Raw genomic sequence first — 18,086 nt, forward strand, 5'->3', positions numbered from 1 at the left:
GAAACGATGGTCTGCCGTAGCTTTCTGGTGACACACACCCAGAAACACCCGCCAGAATGTTTTTGCCCCATCATGCTTAACTGGGAGCTTACCAGAGAATTCCAATGGGCGGCAGGGACTGTGGGAACTGTGGGATAGCTACCCACAGTGCACCGCTCTGACATTTGATGCCAGCCTTGGTACTGTGGACGCAGTCTGCCAAATTCACCCGCTTTAGTAGGGACACAGAAGACCGAACGTATAAAATAGCTTCCGAAAATTCGAATAGAATAATTTTGAAATAATTTTGTACTGTAAACGTACTGAGGGGTAGCAGTGCCATGAGAAAAAGACAGACGGAGTCTAGGAAAACCACCAGCCAAGAGAAGCTCAAGAGGCCTAAGCCTATTGAGGTGTCCTTACATCCCATCCTCAGGTTTCACATAGCTCAGGCTGAGGCCTGCCTCGGTCTGTGGAGCTCCATACTTGGCCAGGTTAGGTTTCTTCAAGGCCTGGTATGAGGCCTCCCTGCTTTTTCACTAGTTTCACCCCTAACTTGGACTCTGCACAGGCCACTAGGGCTAACCCCCTTAATCTTATTTTAAAAGAGCTATAAAATCATTAACAATCATGGGCCTCAGTTCCACACCTCATCAGAACAATGGCACCTCCATCAGCCCCTGGCACCACGCCAGAGCCCTGTTCCAACACTGACTCAGACAGAACACAGTGACTCCTAGTGAATTAACACCACTGTTTTCTGGACCTCCTGGGTTTTGCCCACAGATCCCCCTACTCAGCACTGAGGAGGCCTGATCCTTCCAAAGGTATGGCATGTAATGTTAGGTCTCAGCAGGTGTCCCTTATGGGATTGGTGAAGGGATAAAGCACCAGGGTGACTAGGGGCCAGGACTACACCTGTACGGAGATGACGATGTCGCCCGCATGGGGGGAGCTTGGGGATCTGTTGCTCTCTAGGGGCTGGTTCACATGGATGTTAATGAGAGTGCTACAGCCACTCCCTAGAGATGGTTAGTCCTTTTCGTTCAGAATCGCCTGGTTTTCGCTCTGAAGATCATGGAGTTTAAATCTCAGTGTGGGCCCAAGCAGGAGCAGTTAAAATTGCAAGCCAGAGATTGACATACAGGGCAAGGGGGTGCGGAGCAGTGGGATAGAAGACCAGACTAGCAGCATGTGTGTAGGTCAGAGTTAAGAGTACTAGCAGAGCTGTGGGGGAGGCGTGTTTGGCAGCTGTTAGCATCAGGCTCAGGGGCCCGTTCTCCATTCCCCAGTCACAGGAGCAGTTTCTCTACACACCTTGCTTGCCCTGCCGCAAAGATAAAGCATCCCTGAGTGAGTTTTACATTCCTCCCCCGATGCCCCCCCGCCCCAGTGTTCACAACACAACAGGGAAGTAGGGAAGAAGCAGAGACGGAGTTACCAACTCTCATCATGTTATTGTGAGTGATGCAATACTTTGTGCTTTTCTTAAAGCTCCAGCTCCTGGAGTCAGGTGAACATACCAGAACATCAGCTTTCCTTTTAAAAAACGGGTTTCAAGCCTCATCTTTTTGTTTTATGTTTGTATGGTGCCTGGCCCAATGGGGTCCTGCTCCATGACCGGAGCTCTTAAGCACTGCAGGAATACAAATACATAATAACTGTAGAGACAGAGAAGCTTCAAAGCATGACCTCCGCAGATTCAAAAGCCAGAAAAGCATTTTAAAATAGCCACAAATTTGTTATTTTTAAAATCTCATGATCTTTAAGGGAAGCTCAGGAGTTTGGGGGGACTCATGATTTTTGAGCACTGAGGGTTGGCGATATTCTCAGCAGTGAGAAGGGCAGAAAGAACAAGGGAGATGAGACGGGGAGCCCCAACCCCAAAGAGCCAAAAATCAAGAGATTGCTGCAAAAATCACGAGATTTTTCACACAAAAAAATACACTTGAGGGGTTTTTTCATAGGTTCATGGATTTTCAGGCCAGAAGGGACCCTTAGATCAACCAATCTGACCTCCAGCAGAGCACTGACCAGAGAATGTCACCCTGTTTCCTCTGCATGGAGCCCGATAACTTGTGTCTGAGTAAAGCGTCTTCCAGACAGGCCGCCTGTGGGCTGGTCTACACTAGAAAGTTAGGTTTCAGAGTAACAGCCGTGTTAGTCTGTATTCGCAAAAAGAAAAGGAGTACTTGAGGCACCTTAGAGACTAACCAATTTATTTGAGCATGAGATTTCGTGAGCTACAGCTCACTTCATCGGATGCATACCGTGGAAACCGCAGCAGACTTTATATACACACAGAGAATATGCAACAATACCTCCTCCTACCCCACTGTCCTGCTGGTAATAGCTTATCTAAAGTGATCATCAAGTTGGGCCATTATCAGCACAAATCCAGGTTTTCTCACCCTCCACCCCCTCACACAAATTTACTCTCCTGCTGGTGATAGCCCATCCAAACCCAGGTGTGTCCCTCAGGGCTGTGAAAAATTCACCCTCCTGAGAGACGTAGTTAATCCAACCTCTCTCCCAGGGTAGATGCCATGAGCTCACTGGAAGAACTCTGCCATCGTCCTACCTCTCGGAGTGGTGGATTTACGACAGCGTTGCTGCAGTATGTTTCAGCACTACAGGGCAGCACTGCAGCTGTGTAGACATAGCCTGATTGAGAATCCATCACTTCCAGTGGTCGTCTGTTCCAAGGGTTAGTCACCCTTCAAAATGTGTGCCTTACGTCTACCTTAGATTTGGCCATGGACGGTGGGTGAACCACAGGCTTGGGGAGGCTAGCCCCTGGCCCGGCCCACCCTTCAGCCTCAGGCCCCACCCCAAAGCCCAGAATCCCTCCCTTCCACGGCTACCAGCCCCCCCTTCCAATCCCAGGTTGCCCAAGCACCACCAGCCCCAAAGCGCCAGGGCACACACACACACCCAGAGCACCAGACAGGCTGCCCCATCAGCCCCGCAGCACTGGGTGGGTGGGCTGCTGCCCAGCACCAGACCACTGGGTGGGCATCGGGCAGCCCTCCTTTTCCCCCCAGCCCTGGAGAACTGGGTGGTGCGGCCCCAGCCACCCCAAGTCCTAGCCGCCCTAGCCCCAGCCCCAGCCCAGCAGGCTTCCCGGAAGAGGAGCAGGCTGCTTGCCTGGGTTGGGGCCAACTACCAGCAGCAGAAGGAGGGGGCCTTGGGCGGAGCATGGGCAGGGCCACGCGGGGCTCTTTGCGGAGGTACAGCCTCCCCAGGCTATTGTACGCATCGTCCATGGATTTGGCTGGCTCCAAGTTCCAACCGCTGGATCTTGTTCTACCCTTCTCCACTCGATTAAAGAGCCCTTTAATAGCCAGTCTTTTCGCCCTATGAATGTACTTGGGCACTGTACTTGAGCTACTTCTTGATCTCCTTTTCGATAACCTAAACTGACTGAGCACTGAGAATCTCTTGCTAGCCGGCACTTCTTCCAGCCGGCAAATTGCATTTGTGACTCTTCTCTGTATCCACTCCAGTTTTTCAATAACCTAATCCCACAGAACAAGAAAGAAAAAGGCCTCATTCAATACCATGGCCACCTACACACTGACTCGACCTTGTGCCTGCCCGCCCGCTTCGAATCATAGAATATCAGGCTTGGAAGGGACCTCAAGAGGTCATCTAGTCCAACCCCCTGCTCAGAGCAGGACCAATCCCCAACTAAATCATCCGATCCCAGAAGGGTACACTGACTAGACCCCTCGATTCCAGGCAACTTGGCCTTCTGATTTTTGGGGCACTTGGGGTGTGCTTGAGCCCTGTTTTTAAGCTTTTCTCTGCAACTGTGCGGGCAAGAAACTTATTTTTCTTTTGAATGCACACTCAGGTTCTCAGCTAGTTCCTTGTTTCCAGGAGATGGGGCTTGAAATAAAACATCAGTTACCATGGGACTTGCAATAAAATCCTGAGAGCTGGCAACACTGAAAAGGTAGCGTAACAGGAGGCTTCAATGGGAGGGGGGTCTTAGGGCTGAAGGGTTCGATGGTTATGTTTCCCTTTCACCCTGAGCTTTGCACTTTTCACCCGGCCCCTCCCCAGCACCAGGCAGCTCCCCAGGTGCTGCCACTCTGCTCATCTGATTCACACCCCGCCCCCTCCCCACTACTCTCCCTACAAAGCCCGGGTCCCACAGCCTCCCCCCTTATGAGAAGTAGCTGCTAGACAGGGCTTCTTTTCTAGCATCTTCAGCCATGGGGCTGGGCTGTAGGTATTTTGTGGGCTTAGTGCTGCTCTGGTCCCTAAGGATAGCCCTTGGGCAGGGGGACTTCCACAGGGTCAGTTTCTCTGTCTTGCAACATGAGTATGACTGTGGAGACTATGGGATGCAGCTGCTGGTCTTTCCCAGCCAGGGCCGCACCGTCCGCTTCAAAGTTGTGGGTAAGTAGCTGCCTGGCTGCTTCATAAGAAAGCTAAGAAGCCTCCTGCTTGTCTGCCCTCTTAGACATGCAGGAGGGTTTTATGGGTCTCCTGTGGAAACCTCTTACTTCTACAGTATGTAATGAGAGCTTTCGGAAGGGAACAAGAAGGTCCTACTCTAGTGCTTTTTGGTGGCCTGGCTGTTACCCTCAAATCTTGAGTACCCTGGTCTCCTGAAGTGAGAGTCTGTGGCTTCTGTCCCCTGGAGAAAAGACTGGAGATAGCGCTAACCGTTGAATCCAGGTAGCAAAGTCTTTCCTCACAACAGCCTGCTGACCGTGACCCACAAAATAGCAGAGGGTAAAGAGGGAACCCTGCTGGGGGGAGACTGTAAAAGGACATACTAAAATGTGGCTGGGTATCCCAAGCTCTGGTATAACTCGGCCCTTTGAGCTCCAGATGCCTGGATCCTGCGCCCTCTGTGGGCGATCACCTCCCTGTTGTCATGCCCAAGCACGGGATGGGATGGCCTGGCCTGGCTCGGCTCGGCCACTCTCAGCCCTCCTTGTTAGGGGGCTTATTCCTTCACCCACTTACTTCCCTGGTCCTTTTCGCATGAACAGAGAGCAACAATACCCGAAGTCCAAAGATGCAAACAATTGGAAGTTTATTGGGGGGAACTTCCAGCAAGCATGATTCCAGTTTCCTTCCTTAGTGTCCTCCTTCCCAGCTCTGACACCACAGAGCCTTACACCTGTGTCCCTGTTCCCATTCCTGCCCATAGCCAAACATTATTCCAATTTCCTTACCCCCATTCCCTGTTCCCATTTCCCCCTTTAGGAAAACATGATTCCAATTTCCGCACCCCTGTTCTCATCCCCTCCCACCCACGCCCACTCACTTCCTTATTGACTACAGATTATATAGTAAAACTTGAGTTCTGCTTAGCTATACCTTAACCAATCATTTTCCTGAAATGTAACTAACCAATCCTAACATATTGGTACATGATTATGTACCCAATTATATCCCACCACCTTAATGAGTTTACACCCAGCAAAATTAATTATAGAGCAGACAGAAACAATCACAGAACCAGACAGAGATTATACAGACAAACAATAGCAAAGTGGGACCTATAAATGACAAAACAATATAGCAGTGAGGATTTCACATCCCAGCTATTGATGAGTGAGTTCTTGCCAGACAGGATGCTATCAAACTAAGTTTCCTTTTACATTTTCTAGGCACTTCCCTTTCTCTGGAGGTGATAGGAATACGATCCTGTCCTGATAGTGCCTAACAGCCCAATAGCACCTTATTTCAATGTGACTAGTTTGGAATGTGAGGATGTGACCGGTCGCTTCCCAGCTTATGGCTGCCTCTCTTGCTTAGCCAAAGGCCTTAGCCTAAGAACAGGGCCTCAGACTGTCACAGTAAGAGAAGGTCCTTACACCAGCAGACAGTGATTTTGATTCTTTCTCTTATACCTCTAGAACTAGCCAAGTGATAAGAATATACCTAAATTCTGAGAGTATAGGCCTTTACAGACAGGCCTGAACATCTATATCCTAACACTCCTGGCTCTAGGTCAGACTTGGTAAATGACGGCCGTCCTGTATCTTTGGAGCTGCTTCCCACCATGCTAAACTCCACTAAACTGAAGGATGTGACAAACCACAGTCACTGTTCCAAATATGGCTACTTGGCTAAGCTTCATCAAGGGCTTTAACTCTTCCTTACCCACGACCTGTATGACTCTCTCCACAGATGAGTTTGGGACACCCTTCGAAGTTACCAACTGCTCCATTTGTCTCCATTGGGTCACATCTGGCGAGCAAGGAGCGATGATCTTCTCAGCTGGCTACAATGGCTGTCATGTGCAGAAGAAGGTGAGGGGGGTTGGCACGCCTCACCCCAGTGTACCTGAGCAACAACAGAAGCTGGAGATGGGTCCATACCTGCAGTCACAGCAGCCTGTGCAGCTGGGGGGCGCTGTGCTTAGCGCCTACAGAGAGTCTGTTAGGCCACAATACTGACTGATTGGTGTCTCTACATTGCAGGATGGGCGTAACCACCTGCAAGTCCGAGTGGAGGAACTGCTGAGCGCCAGGGCCGTCGCTGCCACCTATGATGTGAACATGACCTGCCCCAAGCCCACTGAACGTGACTTAACCCCAGAGGAGACCATGCGCCCGGTGCCCCAGCCGCAGCCGGGCCTGGTGCGCCCGGTGCCCCAGCCGCAGCCGGGCCTGGTGCGCCCGGTGCCCCAGCCGCAGCCGGGCCTGGTGCGCCCGGTGCCCCAGCCGCAGCCGGGCCTGGTGCGCCCGGTGCCCCAGCCGCAGCCGGGCCTGGTGCGCCCGGTGCCCCAGCCGCAGCCGGGCCTGGTGCGCCCGGTGCCCCAGCCGCAGCCGGGCCTGGTGCGCCCGGTGCCCCAGCCGCAGCCGGGCCTGGTGCGCCCGGTGCCCCAGCCGCAGCCGGGCCTGGTGCGCCCGGTGCCCCAGCCGCAGCCGGGCCTGGTGCGCCCGGTGCCCCAGCCGCAGCCGGGCCTGGTGCGCCCGGTGCCCCAGCCGCAGCCGGGCCTGGTGCGCCCGGTGCCCCAGCCGCAGCCGGGCCTGGTGCGCCCGGTGCCCCAGCCGCAGCCGGGCCTGGTGCGCCCGGTGCCCCAGCCGCAGCCGGGCCTGGTGCGCCCGGTGCCCCAGCCGCAGCCGGGCCTGGTGCGCCCGGTGCCCCAGCCGCAGCCGGGCCTGGTGCGCCCGGTGCCCCAGCCGCAGCCGGGCCTGGTGCGCCCGGTGCCCCAGCCGCAGCCGGGCCTGGTGCGCCCGGTGCCCCAAATATATCCTCCACCAAGCAACATAGGTGTGTGGGGGTATCTGTGACCTCTAACTGGTTTGAGTGCATGTGAGTCCCCTCTAATGGAAGGTTTCATGGTCCACTTCTGACTCCTGTGGTGGTCTTCAGAGGAGCTGAACCTTGTCTCTTGCTTGTGGCTGCCATGTTAGAGCTGGTGTTGACAGTGTTGTAAGCCATAATCAAAAATGAGATTCGTTTAGAAATCATGCTCTTCCCCCACCCGCCCCCAGTTTATTTGAAGGGGAAGGGGTGGCTATTTGCCTTCTGGTTTTTCAAAGTTTAGGGGGAAGGCACTTGCTTCCAAAGTCTGTGAGCTACTTTGGCGCAAAATCCAATCACACATGCACCAATGTGTCCTTGCCATTGGCTGCCCAGAGGGGTTTCCCCTGTTCCTCCATTATCCCAGGGTTTGGGATCTGATGTTGTATCCCTTCATATCTCACCCCCACATCTGCTTGCAATCTGTCTCCTCTCCCCCCCCCCCACCATGTGTCTCACACAGGCTCTTCTCAGCTCTTAGTCCCTCACTCTCCTAGAGTCCTGTCTAGCCCGCCCCCTAAACCAGAGTGGCATCCACTTTGCCTGTAGGTACAGCTTCAGTCTCATGAAAGAAATTCGCAGCCATGTTTATGAGGGACACTTTCCTCTGATCGGCTATGGGGAAATGGTGGCCAACCTGCTAGCTTCTGCCCCATCATCCGTAAAGGGAGATGGTGGCTTCAAGAAAGTAAAAATTCATAGAGCAGGCGTTTGCTCACTATTTCATGAGATGGCTAGAGAAACCCACCTCAGAACTGCTAAGTGATAAATTAGAGTTGACCACATTGCTGGCTGTGTTGAGGGGGCTGTAGGGTGTAGGTGGGGGCTCTCCTCTGACACAGCAGCAGATCAGGAGCCTGAATTTCCAAGTGACATGTTAAGCCTGCTATCAGAGAAGGGCAACATGCTACATCTGGAGGACAGGGGTGGGGATCTGAGCACAATGCTGTCTGAGGTGGTATGTGGTTTGAGGTTATGGTCGTGGGGGGCAGGGTGAGCTGGGATGGAGGACCACTGTGGGAGCTCTTGCAGCCCTTTGGGGAAGGGGAGGAGGGTTGGACTGGTGTTGAGGTCAGCCACTTGTCCAGAGGTCACTACAGATCTTAAAAAGTCTCTGGGGAAGGGTCTCTTGCGATCCCTTTAGAGGCTCTCGAGCTCTCCTTAATCCACACCCTGCTGTTCTAGGGGCGCATCTCACAGAGGAGCAGTGCCGTGTGGTGGCCGGGAAGATGCCCTGTGCGGATGCCCCAGGCCAAGCTGCTTGCTTCCAGGCTGGCTGCTGTTATGATGAGACTGACCTCACCATTCCCTGCTACTTTGGCAACACAGGTAGGAGACCTGCCCTCATGTCAGTTTATGGAGCCTTTTGTCATCTCTGTCCTGGGAAGCTTGGTGACACACCGTACGTCTCAGATGAGTTTGGTCACCACCTACTAGCATGGTGAACTAGACTTGGATGCAATGTCTTTGTAACTCTCACCCTAGGCTGCAGCTGGCATCAGTTGTGTGCAAAGGGATTCCTTCCTACATCACGGTCTCTCCTCAGTTGCCCAATGCCTGGCAGATCTTGAGAGCCAACACCAAATGTGTGGTGGCAGAGGAAGAACCATCAGACGGTACAGGCTGGTGCTCCATCATCAGATCGATGGATAACTCTGCCGGCTTGTGTCTCGTTCCTGCACAACATGAGCTGCAATCATGCTGTCTCAGACAAACCCACTTACCCCCATGGGGCTTCATTTGATAGATTCCAAAGCCAGAAGGGACCATTGTGATCACTAGTCTGATTTCCTGTATAACACGAGCTATAGGATTTCCCTGAAATAATTCCTCCAGCAGATCTCTTAGCAGACATCCAGTCTTGCCTTATCAGTGATGGAGAATCCACCATGACCCTGGACAAACCATTCCAAGAGTTAACTACCCTCGCTCTCAGATCTATACCTTATTTAAATACTTAGACTGTAATCAAGTCACCCCTTAACCTTCTCTCTGTCTAAAGAGACAGAATTTGGTCACTACAAGGCCTGTTTTCTAATATTTCTCATGGCTCTTCTCCAATCTATCATCCTGAGTGTGGCATGGAACTCTTGCCCAATTCCTCTACCAGGAACATCTATACTTAATCCTGCTCCTTTGTGTTGCAGTCACTGTTCAGTGCCTCCTGGATGGTCACTTTGTTCTGGTGGTCTCCAGGGACATGTCTGATCACCCCATCATCCTGGAGAGTGTCCGGCTAGCCTATGCCCAGGCAGGGTGTGACCCCATCAGGATGACTGAGGCTTTTGTGATCTTCCGCTTCCCCCTCATGCAGTGTGGCACCACAGTCCAGGTGAGGGGACACCCACGGGAAGCCAGGGTGAGTGCTCTGCTCAGGGTCTTGAGGGACTAACCTGCCCCATGTCTCTCTCTTCCAAGTGATCCATGACAAACTGATCTATGAGAACCAGCTGATCTCTGGCATCGACATCCGGACTGGGCCGGACGGCTCCATCACCCGGGACAGCACCTTCATGTAAGTTGGCCTGCTCTGTTGACTAGCAAGGAAGTGATGGTGAGCAGTCTTCAGCCCTTCCACAGTGGAAGCGTGAGGCCAGATCCTTTCCCCTGGCAAAGATCTGATCCATCAATTTTCCAGCAGCCTCTCCTGACCACCAAAGGACTTAGGGGATGTTCTACAGATATGGATTCCCTGCAGTCTCAGGCTGCCCCACACTCAGAAAAGGGGATATGCACCTGATCCCTAATGGGGCATGGGGCAAAATCTTGCTTTGTGAAGGGACGGACACTCTGTGCAGCTGACTGTCCAAGAGTCAGGGTTTTACGTTGTCTGATCAAATGCCAACATTGGTCAGCCTCACCTCAGTCCCTGGAAAAATCCTGCAGCAGGTTGTCAAGGAATCCATTCTGAAGCACTTGGAGGAGAGGAAGGTGATCAGGACCAGCCAAAATGGATTCACCAAGGGCAAGTCATGCCTGACCAACCTGATTGCTTTCTATGATGAGAACTGGCTCTGTGCATGTGGGGAAAGCGGTGGACATGATATACCTTGACTCGAACAAAGTTTGTTACAGACTCCCACAGTGTTCTTGACAGCAAGTTAAAGAAGTAGGGGCTGGATGAATGAATTAAAGGTGGCTCGAAAGCTGGCTAGATCATCAAGGTCAACAGGTAGCAATCAACAGCTCTGTCTAGTTGGCAGCTGGTATCAAGCGGCATGCCCCAGGCGTCTGTCCTGGGGTTGGTTTCGTTCATTATCATTAACGATCTGGATGATGGGATGGCTTGCTGAGGGTGGAAGTTAATGGATAACACTAAGTTGGGGGGAGAGATCTAGAAAAATTGAAAATCGGGCTAAAAGAAATCTGAGCTTCAAAAAGGACAAGTGCAGAGTCCTGCACTTAGGAGGGAAGAATCCCATTCACTGGTACAGGCTGGGGACCGACTGGCTAAGCAGCAGTTCTACAGACAAGGACCTGGGGATTACAGTGTACGAGCAGCTGGCTACGAATGAATAGTGGGCCCTTCTTGCCAAGAAAGCTACTGGTATATTGGGGTGCATTAGTAGGAGCATTGCCAGCAGATGGAGGGAAGTGGTGATTCCCCTCTCACCAGCAGTGGTGAAGCCCATCTGGAGTACTGTGTCCAGTTTTGGGCCCTCACCAACAGAAAGGATGTGGAAAAATTTGGAGATTGCCCAGCAGAGGGCAACAAAAATGATTAGGGGGCTGGGGCACATAATTTATGAGAAGAGGCTGAGGGACCTGGGCTTATTTAGTCTGCAGAAGAGACAAGTGAGGGGGGATTTGATAGCAGCCTTCCCCTACCTGAAGGGGTTCCAAGGAGGATGGAGCTTGGCTGTTCTCAGTGATGGCAGATGACCGAACAAGGAGCAATGGTCTCAAGCTGCAGTGGGGGAGGTCTAGGATGGCTATTGAGGACGGGACTGTCCCTCTAGGAGGATGGTGAAGCACTGGAATGGGTTACCTAGGGAAGTGGCAGAATCTCCATCCTTAGAGGTTCTGAATACCTGGCTTGACCAAGCCCTGGCTGGGATGATTTAGTTGGGGTTGGTCCTGCTTTGAGCAGCGGGTTGGACTAGCTGACCACCTGAGGGCTCTTCCAATCCTAATCTTATGATTGTAAATGCCACTTGCTATGCAATCTCCAATGGCAAGTAGGCACAGCCAGCCTGACCCGAGAAGGGCTCCATGGGGCCACCCTGAGGGACTAATAACTCCCTACAGGGTTGGTAGAAAGAAAGCTTGGATAACAGTTGGTGGCAAACTTGATGTAAGGACTGTTGCCCCCTTACTAACATTCAGTGGGGTGTACTGGTTGGCTAGCTCCCAGTACTAAAAGGGGAAGGATCTATGGGAAATCAGGACCCTGAGAGTGACAGTCCCCAGGAACAATGGGGAGAGGCCAATGCTCCAGGTCAGCCTGAATGACAGGGTGGGCAGGCTAATCAGAGTCAGGAGGCCAGGGAGGTCCTGTCCTCCATGTGAACTGGATTTGCCTGGGTCACACAGTCAGGTCATGTGTTTCCTTTAACCTTTCCCATTTTTCCTTCTTTCTAAAATAGTTGATTAAATAACTTGCATTTGCTTTACCTTGTATGTAATGGTCATGGGTCAGAAGTGCCCAGTGCAGAGAGAGCACCCCGGAGTGGGGACACCCTAGCCCCTGTCCTAGGTGACCACAGCAGGGTTGGGGGTCGAGCCCCCGCCCCCCAGAATCCTGGGCCTAGCCTTGTTGGGGTTACGAGGACTCTGCCAGACAGGAGAGTGGAGGGGAGCCCTGAAGGGCAGGGAGGCCACTGGATAAAGGAAGTGGGAGCGAGGACTCGGATCCTTTCGCTAGCCCACTTCACTGGGGTAGTGCAGAAGCCAGGAAAGTTCCCCACAAGAGCAGGACTATTCCCCTGCTTACATTGAGAATGCTGCCAAAAGAGATGTGAGGACAAGTAAGCAGGTGCTTCTAGCCTGTCTGAGAAGGCCCCCATGTGGCCGTGCTCAGACACTCCTGCTGACTCCCTGAGTTGGAGGGAAGAACATCTGAGTTGCTAAAAGGGTTGATCCACTAGCATCCTTGGATGTCTCCCATCCAGGTACTGATAGGGCCTGATCCTGCTTGTCTCAAGCACTAATAAGGTCACTGCCACAAACCACGTGGCCTCAATCTGAAGTCACAGAACATCAGCCCCTGTCTCCTCCCTCTGCTCTCTCCTGTGCAGCCTCCATGCTCGCTGCATCTACAATGCCAGTGACTTTCTGCCAGTCCAGGTCGAGGTCTTCTTGCCCCCCACACCTGCTCCAGTCACCCAGGCAGGACCCCTCCGGCTTGAGCTGCGCATCGCCACAGGTAGGTGACCCCTCACTCCAGCACGGAGATCCCATCCCCCTGAAGGACCACAGATGTCTCAGCTCTGCTCTCCTCCTACCCTCTCCCTCACAGACCCGAGCTACAGATCCTATCTCACAGAGAGAGACTACCCTGTGGTGAAGGTGCTCAGGGACCCTGTCTACATGGAGGTTCGCATCCTGCACAGAACAGACCCGTCCCTGGTTCTGGTTCTGCACCAGTGCTGGGCCACCCCAAGCGCTAACCCCCTGCAGCAGCCGCAGTGGCCCATCCTGGTGGACGGGTGAGTGGCTGGGATGGAGGGGGAGCATGGCTTGGGGAGGAGGAAGGCGGTTTCCTTGGTCCACCCTTCTCTCATGTCTTGCTCCCAGGTGCCCGTTCCTGGGAGACAACTACAGAACCCAGCTTGTGCCCGTGGGCCCGGCCTCATCTGAGCTGCCCTTCCCGACTCACCACCAGCGCTTCGTCCTCTCCACTTTTGCCTTTGTGGACTCCGCCTCCCAGGTGGCACTTGAGGGAGAGGTGAGAAGGGGCCCACATGTAAAGCGGGTGAGGAGGGGTAAGTCGGAGTGCAGGGGCAGGAGCTCCTATCTGAGTCAGGTCCTGACCTCCTCAGCCTCTGCTGAGGCGCTGCACATGCAGAACCAAACTGATCGCTGTGGATCTGCTTCCTGCCTCCTACCAGCACTGGCCAGTCACTCACTAACTCCATTCTCACTTGTGTGGATTTTAGGTGTACATTTACTGTAGCGCCTCAGCTTGCTACCCCTCCCGGCTGGAGCCCTGCAGGACCATGTGCCCATCAGGAGCTGCTACAAGTAAGTCGGAGTGGTCTGAAATCCATGTGGGTTTCTACAAGCTCCCATCCCAAATACCAGAGGACTCATAGTGAACAGAGATCTGCCTGTCCTGCCATGGGGAAACTACCACCCGCAGGACCATCCTGCCCAGCCCCTGAGTTCCCGGCCGAGGAGACAAGCCCCCAGCCCCTCCTGTGCTGTTCCTCTCCTTCGCAGCCTCAGCACGCCTCCAGCACTCTGCTCCGGTAGGAGCTGTGAGGTCCCACTGCTCTGAGCAGCATCATAAGGGGTTGGGATTGGAAAAGGGGCAGAGGGTGCCAGGGGGCAGTCAGGACAGGGGCTGGTTGGATTGGGCAGAGGTTCGGGGGGGCAGTCAGGGGGCATTGGATAGTCATTGGAGTCCAGCGGGGGCTGTCAGGGAGCAGGGGGTTGGATAGGGGTGTGGTCCCAGGGGGCAGTTAGGGGCAGGGGTCCTGGGAGGGGGCAGTCAGGAGACAAGGAGTTGGGGGGCAGAGGGGGTTTCTGAGGTGGGCAGTCAGGGGGGCAGGAATTGGGAGGGAGCCAGGCTCTTTGGGGAGGCACAGCCTTCCCTACCTGGCCCTCCATATAGTTTTACAGTGCTAATGTGGCCCTCAGGCCAAAAAGTTTGCCCAGCCCTGTGCTATACACTGACTGCAAGGCGTTCAGCCCAGCTCGTTAGGTACCTCTACCATGTCCTGTAGCGCGAGCTAGGGTATGATGGGCTAACACGAAGAGGTAAATGGCCTAATCTCCTACAACTGCCCTATGTAGGAGACAATACTAGAAATTGCCTCTGGAGAGTGGAGCGTCTGCTGCTCCTGATGAAATGGCCTTTCTTCCCAACTTCTCCCACACTTCAAATAAGCAATTCAGGAAGATCTAATACCTGGTACCACAACCTGTCAGGAGGCCTGTAAGGGCTCATGGTTGAGTCCATGGTGACGCTGCATTTCATCACGATGGGCCCTCTGGTTGTGAGTGCGCTGGACAGACAGCTCCCTAACTCTCCATTCCATCTGCCAGGAGGCCGCCGGTTCCTGGATATCAACAATGGGACAGGAGAGCCCCAGGACCTGGTGAGTTCTCCTGGCCCTGTGATCTTCCAGGAGAGCCCTGAGCCGTGGAGAGAGCACGTCTATGAGAACAAGGGTGAGGTTTCTGTTAAACCCTAGTAGGACAACTGGCATCTTGCACAGTAACCTGGAATACAGCAAGTCAGTGCTGTCTAGGGGGTTCTAATATAAATGTTCATGGGGGGAGGGGGGCTACATGCAGAAGTCACTCCTTGATGATCCATATGTAAGCTAATGCTGGCTGACACCATACCTGTGAGTGCTTCCTATGAGTGGGCCAATGTTGGGTTATATCCTTATCCTATGGACATTCATAGGATGTCTCAAAAACCAGCAAACTTGGGGGAGGCGGGGGGGACACTATGGCACCTCAATGGTGACTTGTATGCCCTGAGCCTCTGTGGCACTCAATGCACTGGGGCTAGCATTGCCTCTGCCCTCTATTGGATGGCTATCAATGGGATGGTGGTGCTGGCTCACAGTCTAAAAAGTGAGTTGACAATTCAAGTATCTTTCTGATGAAGGCTGGCCTAAGCGGTAGGGGGAGCACCACTGGGGCAGGGAAGTCTAGGTGTCATCTCCACACTTTAGACCCTACAGAAATCTGGATTGTCTTAACCTCTCCTCCTCCTCCTCCTCCAGACCCTGTCTCCAGACTGGACCTGACCCTGGTGCTTCTGGCCATGCTTTCATTGGTGGTTGTGGCTTCTCTCGTTACTGTGACACTACTCCATAGGAGAAGCAGCTGGATGACAAGGTCCCAAATCTTCCATGGCAGATGACTGTAAAATAAGGGAGAGGAGCAGAAATAAAATCTCTGGAGTGCACTACTGTCTTGTGGTAGCGTGTGTCCCTCTGGGGGAGGGAACAGCAGTTGTTGAGGCCAGGGGTCTACTACTGGCCTTGTAGCTCTTCCCCATTCAGCAGCAGAACAGACCTCTCTGCAGGGATAGACACCAGAATAGGATGTGGCATAGAGGACAGGAAGAAGACTGCAAGCTAGCACTAGACAAGGTAAATCAAATGGCTTTCTCTCACTCCTGGGGTCCTATCTGGGGGGAGGGGAAGCCACTCAGCCGAACTAGAGACTTTTTGATTAACTTTACTGTGAATAGCTGGATTCTAACTCCACTGGGCACGCAATAAGAACTACTGGCGCTTGCCAGTCTCACATGAAGTCCATGTGAGCCAGCTGGGGGACAAGCCTAAGTCTGGTAACAAGAAACCCTTGTGTCTTCTGTGGGGGCTGTGGCCAGCCCCTAGCTTACAGGAGGTGGAGAAGATTTCCCCATTGTGTTAGTGACTGGGAAACGTGATGCTTCAAGACCTTAAGCATCCTGCCTGACAGCTGGGATCTGCCCCATAACTGGTATCTCCTGCTTCTTGACCCTTAAGCTATATCTATGGGGCACTCCAAAGCATGGCTGTAGTGCGTGCACACACAGACCCAAGTGAGCTAGCTTTCATCAAGCTAGTTGAAATAACGGTAGTGGAAGCATGGCCTATACAAGACTAGCTGGGACTCTGGGTCGTACTCCAGTGGGTAGCCTGTGCTGCTGTTGCTCTACTGCTTGATCTGGCTAGGCCAAAGCTACCTCGGCTACATCTACGCACTCACCTCTGTCTACACGGCAATCTACCCTTCTCCATTTGCATTAGTTTCCTTCTATCTCGCCTGGGGAAACTACAGCCCTCCAGCTCCTCTCCAAATCCCCTTCCAACAGCTAAAATCCTCTCTCCCACTGCTCCTACCATGTCAACACCCTCCACCTACTGTAGAACCCACAGGGACTGTCACGCTAACGTGGTGTAACTGTTCTAACCCCTCTATGAGCATCTTCTAGGGTAGCCTACTGTGGGACCAGATCCTGCAGACACTTAATGTGCATGTGGTAATGACTTCATGGGGACTTCACGCATGCATGGAGTTAAGCACGTGCTGAGGGCTGGCCAAGCAACACAAACTGTTTATTAAATATCAATGTTCATTCTGCAGTAGGCAAAACCAATGCCTCAAAACTCTTCATGGAAAAAGCAGAAAGGCATGTGTATCCTAGAAATGCATGGGCACTCGCCTGAGATCTAGGAGACATGGGTTTGAGTCCCTGCTCTGCCTGACTGGGTGCACCTGTGTACTCCTGCATCCCAAAATGGAGTGTTGCAAGGTCGGAGTCTTGGACTGTAAGAGGATGGCAGCAGGGATCATGCTTTTTGTTACTCCCTGCAAAAAGCATTGTGTGATGGCTTGGCACAATAATGAATGGAAGCCTGGTGGTTTATAGGCACAAGGCAATGAATTTGCCATTTGCTAAACTTTCAAAGTAGCATAAAGATCGTGCTGTAGTTGTAAAGGCCGTTGCTTCTGTGCTTAAATCATGTACTTGGGGACTAACCATGAGAATTATTGCTGAAAGCCGGGCACTCTTCTCCTAGAAGCAACAGAGAAGGAGAAAGACTTGGGTGTATTGCTTGATCACAGGATGACTCTGAGATTTCACTCTGATGCAGCTGGGAACAAGGCTCACCCAGTCATGGGATACTCGGGTGAGGTATTTCCAGTGGAGACCGGGAAGTGCTAGTACCATTATACAAGGCACTGGTGAGACCTCATCTGGAATACTGTGTGCAATTCTGGTCTCCCATGTGTAAGATGAATTCAAACTGGACCAGATATGGAGAAGGGCTACTAGTATATCCAGAGAAATGGATAACCTTGTTAGGATATAGATATTCAGGCCTGTCTGCAAAGGCCTGTACTTTAAGAATTTAGGTGTATTTGTTAGGGGGCTTATTCCTTCACCCACTTGCTTCCCTGGTCCTTCTCGCATGAACAGAGAGCAACAATACCCGAAGTCCAAAGGTGCAAACAATTCAATGTTTATTAGGTTGAACTTCCAGCAAGCATGATTCCAGTTTCCTTCCTTAGTATCCTCCTTCCCAGCTCTGACACCACAGAGCCTTACACCTGTGTCCCTGTTCCCATTCCTACCCTTAGCCAAACATGATTCCAACTTCCTTACTCCTATTCCCTGTTCCCATTTCCCCCTTTAGCAAAACATGATTCCAATTTTCTTACCCTATTCCCTGCTCCCATTTCCCACACCCAGTCACTTCCTCATTGACTACAGATTATATAGTAAAACTTGAGTTCTGCTTAGCTATACCTTAACCAATCATTTTCCTGAAATTTAACTAACCAATCCTAACGTATTGGTACATGATTATGTAACCAATTATATTCCACCACCTTAAGTAGTTTACACCCAGCAAAATTAATTATAGAGCAGACAGGAACAATCACAGAACCAGACAGAGATTATACAGACAGACAAACAATAGCAAAGTGGGAACTATAAATGACAAAACAATACAGAAGTGAGGATTTCACATCCCAGCTATTGATGAGTGAGTTCTTGCCAGGTAGGATGCTATCAAACTGAGTTTCCTTTTACATTTTCTAGGCACTTCCCTTTCTCTGGAGGTGATAGGAATACAATCCTGTCCTGATAGTGCCTAACAGCCCAATAGCACCTTATTTCAATGTGACTAGTTTGGAATCTGAGGATGTGA

The 18,086-nt window shown here is 52.3% G+C and overlaps 1 protein-coding gene across 1 annotated transcript in view; it reads left to right on the forward strand.

Moving 5' to 3' along the window:
• LOC144266478 (uncharacterized) overlaps window positions 1–18,086 on the forward strand; it is a 46,565-nt gene that overhangs the window by 7,704 nt on the left and 20,775 nt on the right. The window contains exons 2-12 of the mRNA XM_077819917.1: window positions 4,189–4,386; window positions 6,136–6,257; window positions 6,429–6,531; window positions 8,443–8,586; window positions 9,676–9,772; window positions 12,495–12,622; window positions 12,716–12,905; window positions 12,994–13,144; window positions 13,356–13,440; window positions 14,467–14,592; window positions 15,159–15,211. Coding sequence (XP_077676043.1) covers window positions 4,189–4,386; window positions 6,136–6,257; window positions 6,429–6,531; window positions 8,443–8,586; window positions 9,676–9,772; window positions 12,495–12,622; window positions 12,716–12,905; window positions 12,994–13,144; window positions 13,356–13,440; window positions 14,467–14,592; window positions 15,159–15,211 — 1,397 coding nt within the window. The remainder of the gene's footprint in view (window positions 1–4,188; window positions 4,387–6,135; window positions 6,258–6,428; window positions 6,532–8,442; window positions 8,587–9,675; window positions 9,773–12,494; window positions 12,623–12,715; window positions 12,906–12,993; window positions 13,145–13,355; window positions 13,441–14,466; window positions 14,593–15,158; window positions 15,212–18,086) is intronic.

The sequence above is a fragment of the Eretmochelys imbricata genome, chromosome 6, assembly GCF_965152235.1.
Source record: "Eretmochelys imbricata isolate rEreImb1 chromosome 6, rEreImb1.hap1, whole genome shotgun sequence".
Taxonomy (NCBI): Eukaryota; Metazoa; Chordata; order Testudines; family Cheloniidae; genus Eretmochelys; species Eretmochelys imbricata.